The 15,270-nt window shown below is 39.1% G+C and overlaps 2 protein-coding genes across 2 annotated transcripts in view; both read right to left on the reverse strand.

Moving 5' to 3' along the window:
• Nucleotides 1-1,747, reverse strand: part of srrm4 (serine/arginine repetitive matrix 4) — a 62,386-nt gene extending 60,639 nt beyond the window's left edge. The window contains exon 1 of the mRNA XM_072387432.1: nt 930-1,747. Within this exon, the coding sequence (XP_072243533.1) occupies nt 930-1,132 (203 nt within the window). The 5' untranslated portion in view covers nt 1,133-1,747. The remainder of the gene's footprint in view (nt 1-929) is intronic.
• Nucleotides 1-15,270, reverse strand: part of hspb8 (heat shock protein b8) — a 480,000-nt gene that overhangs the window by 75,938 nt on the left and 388,792 nt on the right. The gene's annotated exons all lie outside the window — the stretch shown is intronic.

Here is a 15,270-nt window from a genome sequence, read left to right on the forward strand (position 1 = left end):
TGTGAAGGAGGTTGTTCAAATATTTCTATACGTGTTGGAGCACTGATTCAATTAATTTTGCACTGCTGCATATACAGATTATTCAAATACAAAGCAGAGTAACTGCCACTGATGTGTAGCATTTGACAAACACGTAAAGGAGCCAGAACAGTGCTTGACAAAATTAATAAAGCTGTCAAAGCCAACAGATGATGGTTGATCGAGCAGACAGGAGCAAAGCTGGGATGAAAACAATGAAAAAGGATAAAGGGAATCAAACATCCATCCTTGCCCCTAAAGGCTGCCATGCTACAGCTAACCTTTGGTCAGAGGGATGAAAGTGTCAGAAGAAACACGAAAGATGCTGATCCTTTGACAGAGACTCTGGCACAAAGCCGTGAAGAACAGACAAGTCTGACATTAGAGGCATGAAGATGCTGTCATGTGACCTTTCAAAGGGCAAATATCTGAACACCCTTCTCTTCGGGCTAGCTGTGTCTGAGCTATATGTCACATGTAGCAGCACAAAGAAGCAGAGAATCATTCTAAATCAGCATGTTCTGTGATAAATTTTTTCTACAAACATCACGGCTCTTAAATTCTTACATATGCACTCATTGTGGGTCAAAAGACTGCACTGCATTTAATTAAAAACAGGACAAAAAGCAGATGAAAAGGTACATTTTGTAAACATCTAGGTTACATATGACTGCTGTTTCATTTGCATTCCACTAATTCAGATAGGTCTTAACTAATGCACACCCTCACTAGCAAGTTTAACATGACAAGTTTGTTGAAACTCACATAAACTACTATTTCTCATGAAACTTAATCTATTCAACAATAAAAGTACCAGAAATCAGCAAACTCTCCACTATCACTTCCTGGCTGAATTTGCTGTTAAATGACAGAAGGTTGATGACGACTGAGAATGAAAGAAGAGAACTCACTCAATGACTCTCCTACGGGCAGTGATGCTCGCCACGATGACGCTCTCTGGTCTTGGGGTGGCCACAGCCTTAAACGTCCCTTTCCAAAACTTCTCAAAAAGCTGCTTTTCTCCCAGATGCTGAAGGCTGGCAGTGCTGCTCTGTGATCCCAGAGATGGAGAGGGGCCACTGGGACCAAGCTGGAGTGAAAACAGTGGCTGCATTTTTTGTTTTTATAGACTCAAAAACCAGATCTAATTCAGTCCTTCATCCAACAGACGCACAGTCATGAAAACACACACTCGACAGTTGTTGCTCAGGAGCTGTCCAAGTACTGAATCAAAGCTCGCAGAGTGCAGCGACTGTTTTGCGCCTCTTCTCCTCTCGCTGCAGCAGGTCAATGTGTCAGCGCGTCTGTCAGCTCTTCACTCTTGAGCGGGAGCGTGGGGAGAAGGACAAAAGCTGACCCTCTCCAGCTGGAGGCTGCGTATTGTTTGTGAGAATGAGAACGGGTGGGGGAGATTTTGTTTCTCCGCCTCTCCTCTTCTGTCACATCTGCTGCTCTTTGGGATGGGGTCTGGGTCAGGGTTGGGAGCTAGAGCCGGAGCGCTCCTTCTTCATTGTCCGCTGCTTTACATAAAATTAAGCATTCCTTCAATTTAGATGGAGCATGTTTCAGTCAGGCGGAGTGAGTTCCTGTTAAAAAAAAGATAAAGAGTTTTTTTTTCTGCAGAGAAGATCGTGTGCCCACACACAGCATATGAGGCTGAGCCTGTGTCGAGGCAAGTGTTGCTATGTGTCTGAGGGCAGGTTTCAATGTGAGCTGAGGAGAGTGTGTGCCAGAGGGTGAGATTCGAATGAGGAGCTCAGCTGAGAACAGCTTGTTTTGTGTCTCTGAGCCTGTGACGTCAAAACTGGGGGCTGGACAATGGGAAGAGGGACACCCTCTGCCATTCTCTGTGTGTCACACTGTCTCACTCTGCTTTACCTTTGATTAGGTTCACTTCTCATCCTGACATGTGTCTCTCTATTTCTTCTCTGTCTTCCTTCTTTCATTTATCAACACTCCAGCCACCCTGTTTTCTTTCTTCCTTAGTGCCCTCTTATTTCCTTCTATCTTCTAATTATTTCATTTAATCATTTTAGTTGTTTAAAAGAAAATTCACAGACAACTTTTTGTGAACAGATATGTAATTTCAGCCGTATCGAATGAGGAATAATTGTATGAGGTGCTATGATTTTGTGCAGTAGAGCTATTATTTTTTTCTGTATTTGCAGCATGTGATTTATATGCCTACTTTAAAGTCATAATTTGACACAATTTACTGATGTCTTAATGAAATATCTTTGACAAGCTTTGGTAAAAATACCACAGAGAGACAGTACAACAGTTCCTTTTCAAACCATGAAGTTACAGCTGTTTTCATAGCAACTGGTTTTAGGACATGAAGCGATCAACTCAAAGTTTTTAAATTTCTCATTGCGATGGTGGCCTGTTGCATGCTGGGAAGGAGGGAACATTTGTCAGGGTGGCTCCCCAGTTACCACTGCCAACTGCCACTGTTGCCTGGTTAGAGATTGTTTTGCTTGGCTAAAAACATCCAAATCTAGAGGAGAAGGCAGAGGCAGCAAAACCTATAGGGGAGAGCAAATGGATCTTACAGAGAGTAATTCAGTCGTGCTGCTGAATGGGAGATATGTTAATCAATAAGCCAGTATTGTGGCTAACCAGTTCAAAATCAACACTTCCTTTTTTGGCCAATTCATTAAAGTAAACATATTATGATCCTTTCAAATACACTTAGCACTGTGTTTATTTTAGAGTCATGTGTAGTAGGTTTTTACAAGTCACTAAGTTGATAATAAAGATGTGTTTTAGTTTAAAAAAAAAAAATTCAAACACAGTTTGAGCATCGAAACACTATCCTGAAGGTAGAATTTAGAGTCCATGCGTGAAATGGACAGCCCGAGAGCAAGCTGTGACATCCAAGCAAACATACAGTGCTAGATTCAATGACAAGACAGAAAACAGAATTTCTAAACCTCCAGATAGGAAAATAGGTAGACTGACTTTTTTGACACGATATAAAACATTACAGAAAGTACTAGCAGAGCATTATTAGCTAATTTCTTTCTTAAGTGAACTATTCAACTGATGCAAATTTGCTCTTGAAAGTAAAGTAAAAGCAAGAGCAATAACAAAATAAGCTTTACTTCCCACTTCTGAGGTACAGCAAATGCAACATCAGTTTAGGTTGCAATTGGGTGACGATAAAAATAAGGAGGCTGGTTAATTCTACTATGAGCTTGGCCTGCAATGTAATAATCCTCCGCAGATCTGAGTGGCTCACTAAATCACACATTCTCAGACTTGAACAGCCCCAAACAAAGTGCAAGGACTGTGGCTCTTTGTTGTCGGTTTTTTGGTGTTGATAATGATTTCAGACACGCTAAGACATATTTCAAAGATCCAACAAAGTGTTTTCCTTTTCATAAGATGTCCTTTCTAAATACAGTCTGCACTGTGCCAGTCTTTTTTTTTCCTCTTGTCTTCTGCCCTCACACGGGCACACTCCATCAGTGCCTTGGACAAAAGGCCGAGTAAATCAGCATAACAAAAGGCTTGGCTCAGTGAGGACCAGCCGGAGCATGTGGCTGACACAAACTTCCCCCCAGGGCTTTAGCGTTCCCCACTCGGTTACTTCCTCCTTGCCTCTCCAGTTTTCTTCGACATAGCACAGAGGTGCAGCTCAACATTTCCTCAACGTCTCTCCTTCCTTTATTTTCTCTTTCTCATGCTGCATATTATATGCTGCATTCCGTAATGAGCATAACTCTGCTTGGAAATCTTGTGTGGGATTACTTAATACTACAGGGATGTCATCTTGTTTAGGTTATCAAAGAAAAGTCTGTGTAATACTCAAAAGGATAAATGCTATTTATGAACGTGTAGAGTTGCACGAAAGCTGTAACATGAGAGTGGAAACCTTGCTGACATAGAGACAGCCTTTAATGAAGAAAACATTCTGTATTGCTACTGCAATGTGATTACTAAAAAGAATGAAATGGTGTACATGCAATTACTTTCAAGCTATTTCCGATGGCCACATGGAGTTCAACAAAGATATTGTCATCCTTTTTTTTCAGCTCATACCTGCTTTTATATATTTGGTGTAAAGCTTTTCTGATTGTGTCTAAGGTCTATGATGTGTGATTTCTTGTTTTAGCCCATTAGCATTGCATAAAGCTACATGTACGTATTACCAAGGATACTATCAAACATTTAGATCAATTTTCAATCTTCCAGACAGCCACAAGCATCATTAATCCAGGAAAGTATGAAATCAATGCGCAACCACAATAAACATGAACCATCTTTTTTAATTTTACGGTCCTTTGGTGGAGGAACGTGTAACTGGCGGTCAACCCAAGACATCCAAGCAATTGTTCACTTAAAATATTGATTAATTCACTTTGAAATAATTGCATCTCTTTGTTTTTTTTATTAAAATGAACAAAACAAGCCATTTGTTACAACTTTTTTTTGTCAAAGAGATTAGCTAAATTAAAACTCTTGAATCAGGGCACTGAACTAAACCACAGAAAAGCAAAGAAGAGTTGGGGGAAAAAAGACAACAGCAGGAGGAAAAAAGGCTCAGTAATTCTTTGACATATTGTATGATCCACTGTACCAAAGCCATTTTCTTGCAAACCATCTGCTTGACTCTACATTGCTTTTCACTCTCAGCGAATTATAGAAAGCAACAATTTATCTGGCCTTGTGTTTTTGGATGTAAGCAGTTTTGTTTTGAGAAGGGACCTTCTATTATTTGCTCTTTAGAGGACCTTGCACTATAAGGCATCATTCAATCTGACAACTGATTCATTACTGAAATAATTTAACAAAGGAGATCAACAATTTCCAGTTACACTGATGTGAGAATTGGTTTCTCCGAACACTACAAATGTTGGCTGGCTGTACCTCTACTTTACATTGTTATATGAACGTAAATTCAACTGTATGACTTAAACCAATACCGCTGGGTACATTTATTCAGCCCCTAAGTATTAGTATAATTTTCACACCAGATTTTTTCTTTAGTTTCTTTCATGCAGATTTAACTGTTGATGTTTGATTTGAAGTTGCATTTTTCCACCTGCTGCTAAGGTTACGGAGGCCTATGTAAGTACAATGTTAATTGTGTGACTGAAGTGTTTTTAACTAGCGCTTTTGGGCTAATATGTTCTCATCTGTGTGCGAAAAGGGCAACTTGCAGAGTGAGACAAAAGACAAGAGGAGGGCAGATTGGAGACTATAAATAGTAAGCTTGCACTATTTGATTAAATAAAGTAGGCTATGCACTCCAAACAACTTCATTTCATCACAGTTTGATTCTGAGTTAGAAACAAAATAGATAAATGTATAGATGTATGTACATCTGCTGAGATGAAACATGTAAGGATAATTCAGTGGAGCACACAAAGAAAGTGAAAAATGATTGTGAACTAGTTTATTCTGTGACTTTGAACTACACTCCCTGCATCAAATGACTTAGCAGTTGTTACAGGTATTTACTGGCTCTGATCAGCATTGACTAAGAAACAACACCTGACAGCACACATTACTTACAACTCTGGGTCCTACAGCCCGTGCAGCAATAGTTTGCATAGATCTTCTGTAGAGAAGCATGTTTACCAACCGTAAGGTCACCTATGTAGCCTCTGAAACAGACAGCAACAAACTCGCTCACTAAAAGATGAAGCAGATAGACTTCAGCTGCGTGATACTGAGGTTCACAGTCAGGTAACAAATAATAAACTAGCCAAATTATCTCAAAATATTGTGGTTATCGGAAATCCCGGATTGTTAGTCGGATTGTTCTCAAAAAGAACCTCTTTGAACATGCTACAGTTAGTGTAACGGTTTTATAATAGTGTTCTTTTTTAATGATGGATTAATTTCTTTGTTAAATGCCCCCTTTGTTTACCACCTTCGTAGACGGGCTGATTAAAGAAGCTTGGTACTTTTCAGCCCTGATCAGGGTGTGTCTATTATCCAGTGTCTCTGTATTCTAAAGCATTGAAAGTACCTTCACTATTTAGAGAAAGCTTTATAGAAAAAACAGCACTTTTTCAGAATTCTGGCATTAATATGGTACCCATGTTTCTTACATACTGTTTGCTTAAATAAACCATGTGATTCTGTGTGACTTTGACATTTCTACTTATGAGGATCTACCTAACTTCCATATAGGAATAATTAGAATCAAAATATCTTGATATTAATGAGTTGTGAGCATGAGCAAAGTGTCATGACCAAATGGTTTTGCACACTGTTCTGGCAACATTTTCATGTGAATTACACATTCCTCTGGTGAGAGGCTGTAAGCGTGGCTGGGAATTAATATCTCTGTCTCCTAATAAGTATGTACAAAGACTGCGCTGAACCTTGTTTGGATTAATATTGCATATATTATCTGATGACATGAAACCTTGATGTATAACACCAGCAGACACTTAATGATAAGTGGCTGCTTCCTCAACGTGCTTTGCAATGGGTGGGGGCAGAGGTACTCGCAAATCAAACCAGGAGGCACAGGCGAGATATTCCTACAAAACATGAATTATGTTTGATTTATGGTGAAGAATATCAAGCACTCGTTTGTGCTATCAGATTAAATATCAGAGGCCTATGTCCGGGACAAAGGGGTTGAACTTCTTTTTTTAAAAGAAATTAAGGGCTTTTACTTATTGTGGCCTTCTATGTAAAGCTCGGCTGAAGGACATGAGACGATGTAGAAAATGTTAATTTGTGGAAACATAATCATGGCTTTCAGAGAAAGAATTGCTTTTAAAGTGTTGCCGTTGGCACTTAATGTTTCTGTGTTTAAGGCGTCACCTCATCGGAGCATCAAAAAGCAGCAGTAATTAGTGACTGAGCCACGTTACATCAAACTCTACATCATCAACAACTTAAAGCCTATCCATAAGAGAGCAGCTCTCTATAATTTTCCATTAGCTGATACACAGCTATAACAAAGCATGAACTCAAAGTAAACCGCATATTATCTGCATTTTTGGAAAAAAGAAACAGGGAGTACATGAAAATTATTGGCTGGATGGCTTTGTGCTCTCAGATCTCAAGCTGACAGTAATTGCAGTTGTTAGAGCAGATGAATTCATCTCTATGGATTTTCCAAAGCGATAAATCTTTTCAACAAAAAGAGAGAAGGCAAATTGTTCAGCGATGTCTTTTCTCTACCCACAAGAGTCAATAAGTTTCTCTTTGTGCCATTCTGCCACTGACGCATAATTTAAAAAATAAAAAAAAGTAGAACAATATTTACTTCTCACAGCATTGTTCATTTTTCTTTTTTATCTTTTACTTTCACCAAGCACACTTTTACGTAAGTTCAAGAGGAATCAACTGCTGGTATTATGTGGAGATGACCTGTCACGACCACAGTCAGGACAGCCAAGCCTTTATTTTAAGCTTTTTCAGGAAATATTGCAATTTTAAGACTTCTTGGCACTACCTTCCCCCCTAGTGGTTTTAAACATAGACTTTATTTCTGGCATGAAATACGTTTATCTACTCACCGAGAACAGTTCCCCTTTAATTTAAGTTTAGGACAGATGTCACTGAAAACTTTATGCTTCAGCAAACAAAAGCTGAAAACACAAAGTTAAACACAACATCTTTGTATCAAACTGCATGTCAAACTAAACACTTCCCTGTCCTTTTTACCTATCTCCACTGCTTTGATTGCAGAGGGTTCACACATGCTTACGTTGGGTTCTTTTCTTTAATGTACATCTTGCAAACACTACCCTCCCCTTTTTATTCTATTTTCTATTTATTTTCTTTCGATGCAAGAATTGGTGTTTGCATGCGTGCATGAGAAGTCTGTCAGTGTGCAAGGCTCTTGTCATAATTACAATGCACAATGAGGACAATTACAAGCAGGCTGTCATCTACTTGTGTCTGATCTGTAAGCACCCTCATCTCCCTCTTGTGTGACCCCTCAAATATTGTTTCTTATTTCAACATGAAAATTAATTCAAACCCATCTAAACACCAGTCTGTGTCTCTTTGCCCCAGTCAGCGAGAACCGGCAGCCACGGTAGTTAACCTTGGCTGATGGGAGGCTATCTGCCTCAGTGTCTTACGTAAAAACACATTAAAAGAAACTGACTTATCGGACATGACTGCTCATACTTGTGGTGTCTCTTATATTAAACAGTTGGAATGGTGTCACACTTTAAAATGAGCTTAGTTGCAAAACAAAGGTGTTTATAGGTCAAATCTAATCCGTGTCCTCTCTGTTGTTTTTGATGGGACGCTGCAATATCTCCAAATAAACTAAGTCCACTTCGACTGTAGTTCAACATCTTTGGAACAAACACAAAAGCTTACAGAATCTGACTTCTGATTCTCTTACAGTCATCTACAGAACATCTGTCATTCTCAAAACCAGAAGAAAAGACACCAACTTGATTCTCTGACTTTGCTTGTCTTTGCTTCACTTATAACTCAGTAGAGCCTCATCCAGCTGGTAGTCAAGACTGGTTGGTTCCGGTTCCTCCATTCAAGCTGTCTGACCTCAGCTTTCTGTGGTAGTCTGCAGATTCAAAGCAGAAATCCTTAACCATAGTGCTTGTTATATATCCTGTAACATCTAAAAACATCATATGAACATGTTAACAAGGTGATGAGACGGGGGACTTTAGCTGTATGATAAATGCTTTAGTAATCAGACAATTTTCAGTAATGACCAAGTGTTACACAGAAAAGGATAAAAATTGTGATTTACTGCCTGGCCTAAAACAACTAACTATATGTATCCATATTACTCCAATAAGATGAGATGAGATAAACTTTGCTGTCCCAAAATGAGATTTGGTCAGATATCAGTGCTACAAAAAGCTGCATTCACAATCACTCAGACAAAATCAAAAGATGATGCAAATAAATACTGTGAACCATCTGATTAAAGAACTTTAGAGTTCCTGATTGTTTTCAGGTGTATTTTAGGATTTTAGTGGTCCAGTTTTGTATCCCACTCACTATACTGGAACCACTTATCAAATGAAAGGTGCATTTTTAATTAACCCTGCATTCTATATGCTGTTTATCATTCTAAACAGAAAATGGAGTGCTGGGAAAATATAATTATAATTGATGAAAATAATATATATCGTTTGTAAAGGAGCTCTACACAATGAAAGAAGTCTCAGAAGGCAATAAAAAGTGCTGGGAATCAAACCTGTGTATAAAACTTACAAAAAAGATTTGTAGTCTGTTACACGTGTATATATGATTGATATAGGACAATACTGAAAAAGAAATATGGACTTGGTGTAGAAAAAGCCTTCGGAGTGATGAGATAATACACTCCAGACAAACATAAAGGGTTGTCTCAAAAGTTCAGAATGGAAGAAAACAACCAGACTTGAATGGACTTCATCAATCCAAAGTTTATCTTAAAAAAGCCTGAAGAGAGAAGAAGTCAAATCTCTGAATGAATATTTTCCTTAACTGCTTATCCCTAATTTTCAATGGCATCGTTAAAATTGTAGCTCAGTAATATCTGAGCAGTGCAGGCTGCAGATTAAGATCTGCGTACGTACAGGTTTTCTGTTCAGATGACTGTTCTGAAGAGTCCCCATGCATCTCCAGGTGACACCCCCCATTTGTAATGCCTGGCAGGCCTAAAATAAATCTAACTGTCATGACACTTTGAGGCTTCCTTTCCAATTATGAACCATAAATGACTTTATAATGTAGGAACAACTAAAGCAAAACATGCAGAATTACTTTGCAGGATGATGGCTGCCAACAAAGATGCATACGTTTCGATAGGTTTAATGGTTTACTTGGACTCCCCTCATTGTAATGCAAACCCTTAAATTCAAGGTGCCTTAGCTCAGGCTGTTCAGTCCTGATAAGATATTTCATTTTCAGGCTGGCTCAATTTTAAAATGACTTCCATAAAAGTGATATTTGTGATCCTCCCCGACAAATACCTGAAACTAAATACACTGAACGTGAACAAGGATGTGTAATAAAAGTGCAATTAACAGAGCGGAGTTTGCAAAATGAGGAAGCTAATTCGGACGACGTGTTTGTTAACTGTAGTAGCTGCATACACAAAAATGACACTGCAACGGAGATGTGAAGAAAAAGGTAGTGGTTTATGTTGCCTTCTTCAAGTTGAGAAGTCTCATGTAGGTGGTGGGGGGCAGCAAGGCAATAAATGTCCCAGTGTAATTACCTCTTCCTCCATTACACCTAACTTGACTCTTAATTGAAATGTTACCATAGGAACTTGGAGCTTGGTGCTGTATCTTCTGACTCTGAGGGGCTACAAGACAAAGTTTCCCAGTTATGTGGCATTGCATCATACTATTATTTAAATTATATAACGTTACATTATATGCCACACAATTCATTGGCTTGATAATTAATGAACTTGAACAGTGGTTTGCAGGCAAAGTTCAACATATCGCCTTGCCCCTTTCATCGTCCTCTCATTTGACGTTACAAACCGCGAGCTCGTTTTAGTGAAAAAGTTGCAAATATTTGCATATTTAGCTGCGTCTGTTTCCAGAGCTTTCCTCTTTTTAATTCCAGCCTTCTGCGCTTTCTACTTTCCAATTTTTAACACACCACTTTTACTTTACACCATATTAAGTCCTCAAAAAAATGAAGCTAACAATGTTTTCATACAAAATAAATTGTCACATAATATAAAGAGGAACGCCTGAAAGTAAAAACTGGAAAAAGTGATATCCTTCAGATGTGACCTCTTGATCTCACGATGACAAAACTTTAATTCAGTGACTCAGCACAACGAAACTAAGCCAGGCAGGTGAGAGGATGTTCAGGGAGGGCTGTGTGAAGAGGGAGACCCCACTGCACAGGGCAAGGGTAAGAGGACAACATCTTGCCAAATTAAATCACTGATCTCCATCAGGATAAACAAACCGCAGGGTCGGATGACAATGTAACAGATCTGCTTTTCCTCGTCCTTGAGGATACAGAATAACGCTCATTCGTGGTGAGTGTCGCACCGGGCAGTGCGATGTTACGCAAAGATGGGCTAAAAGTCATCTCACCAGCTGTCATCTGAGAGGACAGCAGTCAAAATGTGAGACTCGCCCAAAATACGAGGACTTCTGGCACAGAGGCACAAAGCTATTTGTGTCTGTGTGCTGAAAATCTTTATTTTGGAATTTAGACTATATTTAGGCTATATAGCTTTTCACTGGTTCAGTCCCAATTTTCTTAGGTTAACTGACTCTACTCATTCAGGTTAACTACATGCATTTTCTACAGAATTAGGGAAATGTGTTAAATCGTGCCACATGTCTGTTCTTTTTGCTTCTGTGACCCACAACCAGACTACCAGAGTTGTGTGTCTCAGTGTGTCATGTGACAAATCAAAACCTGTAAAAGCTAAATATCTGAAACGAGTAAAAGAAATAACCTAAATGACGAAATCAGTTGTATCGTCACAGCAGAGAAGTCACAGATTCTGGCAGCACAGGAAGAGAAATCAGAACTACAACTCAATTTTCAATATGAATTAATGCATCATAAATGTTTTGTAACATTGGCACAGCCTCTTCCCAGCCTCCAAGGATAACTGCCACACTATGACTGATTAAGAACAACTGGAGCATTTCCAACACGCTCTAAGTGAAACTTTCCCTCCAGAACTTTTATTCCAGGAGTGCAAATATGTAGACATAAATGAATTAATATAAATATGCAGACACGTAGACCTCTGACTGTACAGTACCCGATAACTGAGAAGTATTCTCTTTCCAACTAAACCACTGGATGAGAATTTCCACTAGCCCAAACACAGAGACTAGTTGCCCTGGTCAAGCAGTCAAATTATTTGTAATAAGTCAGCTTTCTTTGGTTTTTAGTTGTTTATTTTTGGCATGTCCATTATAATCATATTAACATCCACTCTTTTTAGTAACAGTTTAAAACATAAAGCATATATGCCAAAAAAGGATTCAAAATATGTCTAAATCCAGCGGAAAATCACAAAAATTAGATAAAAAGAAACACACAAGCCACAAAAAGCCTCAGAGGGAGCATTTTAAACAAAAATGTAATGAGCTTTATCCGTGAATGAATAATCCCTGTTCTTCAGCATGCAGTCTCTTCAATTGCATTACTTATCAACTTGTCAGAGAAATCCATAGCAGGACAGCAGAGAATTTCTCGTGACAAACACTCTCTTTAGTTGAGCTCAGTTTGTAACATCTGCATTTATCATATTGTCATAATTCTTGTGTATTTGATTTAAAATAACCCATCTGTGTAGGACAAAATGATGGCGAGAGCACTGTGAGTAAAAAGCATTCAGGGTAAACAGAGGGGCAGACAAAGTCAGGGAAAAACAGAAATACCCCAAGGCCATGGCTTTTTTAAATCACTCCTGTTGGCATTCAGTCTGCCCTGGTTGCTTCCGTCTTTAAAAACAGCAAAATCAATATGGCTGCTGCTCTGACCCCAGAGTGAGAGCAGCCCATCAGTGGACTCACTCACAAAACAGGTTGCTGAGGGCACTGCTCAGTGCAGGACAAAGGAAGCTTTCTGAAGGGGTACGCCTTGGTTTCGAACTCTAAGGTTAACCTTACATAGTGGTCTTACTGTCAGACATCAATGTTGCATAATGAGCACTTGAGTGTGCTGGATACAGCCACACAAGGAAATTCTGACGTTTAAGTTCACAATTTTGAGAAATACATAGAAATACGGTTATTTTATCTCTGAAGAAATATTATCAACACAAGCCCTCAAAAGACTCAAATGTTTATTTTGACCTTTCTAATTTTGTACAGATTTAAGACTGCTGGTAAATGGCTGAACATAGCCAGGTTTTGCTGATTCTCTCAGCTTCCAGTTTTTATGATAGGCTATTCTTTTTGAACTCTCATTCCCAATCACTCAGTAAGAGGTACAGATTCAATGAAAAAACTCAAAAATTATCATGAACATTCCCTTTATATTTAGCACATTAATAATAGTGAGCAGAAAGTGTCTGGAAACACGTTTCCATGTTACGCATTCTACATGAGCTTTAGCTTGTAAACGTCAACACTACTCTTACATAAGGTGACCAGACGTCCCGGGGACAGTCCCCGTTTTTGGTAACCTGTCCCTGGACAAATGCTGTCCCCGATTTTGAATGGGGGGAAATTCGCGCAGAAAGTAACACCAGTTATTACGGTAGCCATTTAACACATTGCCAGAGAAGACGTATGCCGTATAAACGCAGAAACGTCAACAACAACAATCTAGAGGCAGCGAAAAGGAAAGAAAAGGAGACCAGCGGCCGTGATAAACGGTATGTTGTGTATTAACTTAACTTTTTGGCAGATTTTTCACCTCCACATTGAAAATGTCCCTGATTTTAATTTCAGAAATCTGGTCACCTTATTCTTACATCATCAACACAAAGTTGATTTAGATTAATTCAGTGAGAGAATAGTTATCATGAACTGTGGTAGATTCTGACCATAAAATGTACTGTATTCAATCGTTCACTCTTTAAGTCAAAAATTTTTTAAAAACACACCATTTTTATGATCTTTGCATTAAAACACTAAATACATATGTGTGCATCACAGAGAGTAAAGAAAGTTAAAGTAGATGTTAATTGTACTTTATTACTTAATGAGCCAACATTCAGGGGTTTGAGCTGTATACTAATTGCAGCACGCTACAATGCTCACAATAACAAACGTGCATATATTTAGCATCATATTGTTTTAATTTATTTTCATCATGTCAAAGGAGAACCCTGAGGAGTTTTCTGTTCCCAAAGAAAATTATTTAGATTCACTGTTAGTCACAGATCAAATTGAGAAGCCTTAAGATCTTTTTTAATTTCAAATCTTGTATTGCTAACTTTATGCACACCCTAATTTAAAGTTTTCTTCTTCCCTGCCTTTATGTGCTCTGCTGTGTTTCTTACCACTACCTATAACTGTCTGATAAAGAGTGAAAGAATTGTAATGGGAATCAGGTCAGTGGTCAATGAGCTTCAGGATGCAGCTTTCTGTTCTATTGGCAGAGCATGCTTTGCCAACAGAGTATGCTGAGTAGAGAGTTGTTCCTGCAGCCATGTCTCGATGAAAAGCGTAATATTGTCCTCTTGATATTCCTGCTGTATCCTCATCAGTAGTCCAAGCATGTCCATTTTATCTGCCGGAAATCTCACACTTCCCATGATGATCAAGGGAAGAAATGGTTTAACCCTCATTCACCTTTTCCTCTATTTGTTCCTGCTCTGCATCCTCTTGGACTGATCTTGATTTGAGGTCTTATTCCAGGCATTACTTGGGCTTCGGAAAGCTCAGTTAGCTGCTCCAACAGGTTGAAAACTTTCCTGTTGCCATGGTTACACATCATAAGAAGTCCTTGTTGCAGCACAGCATCCAAACCAGCAGAAGTCCTTGTTGCAGCACAGCATCCAAACCAGTAGAAGTCCTTGTTGCAGCACAGCATCCAAACCAGCAGAAGTCCTTGTTGCAGCACAGCATCCAAACCAGCAGAAGGCCTTGTAAATGGTAAAATGGTAAATGGACTGTACTTGTATAGTGCTTTTCTAGTCAAACTGACCACTCAAAGCGCTTCTAACACTACACGTCACATTCACCCACTCACACACACTCATACAGCACGTCTTAAGATACACATAACTACGTGCTTTCTAATCATTCATACACATTCATACCCTGATGGATACATCAGGAGGCAACGTGGGGTTCAGTGTCTTGCCCAAGGACGCTTCGACATGTAGCCCGGGGAAGCCAGAGTTGAACCACCGACCTTCCGATTGGTGGGCGACTGCTCTTCCTCCTGAGCATAGCATCCAAACCAGCATGTGTTTGCATGAAAGAAGCTCAGTAGAAAATCTCAAGGCGCAAAGAAAGACACAGTAATGTCCAGAGCTACGACAGCAGGCTGCCTGCCTCTATGGTGGCGCCATTCTTTAAACTGAATTCATTCACACTCATTCAATTGTGGGAAGCCAAAATCGTGATCAAGACTAAAATTTGATTAAATGAGTGATGTTTTAAACATTGTGGATGACCCAGATCCCCTGACTGCAATATTCAATGTAAAACCAGAGGATGCTACCTCATCATGAAATGTTCATAAAGTCTCCTTTTCTTGGTTGCCAGCTTGCAACTTCATATTTTTACCTCCAAGAATCTGTTGAAGACTCATCTCTTTAGAACAACTCTTTTACTCCCAACAACGCTAACACACCTAACTTGCACTTACTTACTTGTACTACTTTTGCACCATAATTTTCGATAGGTTTACACT

The sequence above is a fragment of the Leuresthes tenuis genome, unplaced genomic scaffold (genome assembly GCF_036924035.1).
Source record: "Leuresthes tenuis unplaced genomic scaffold, fLeuTen1.0.hap1 SCAF_6, whole genome shotgun sequence".
NCBI lineage: Eukaryota > Metazoa > Chordata > Actinopteri > Atheriniformes > Atherinopsidae > Leuresthes > Leuresthes tenuis.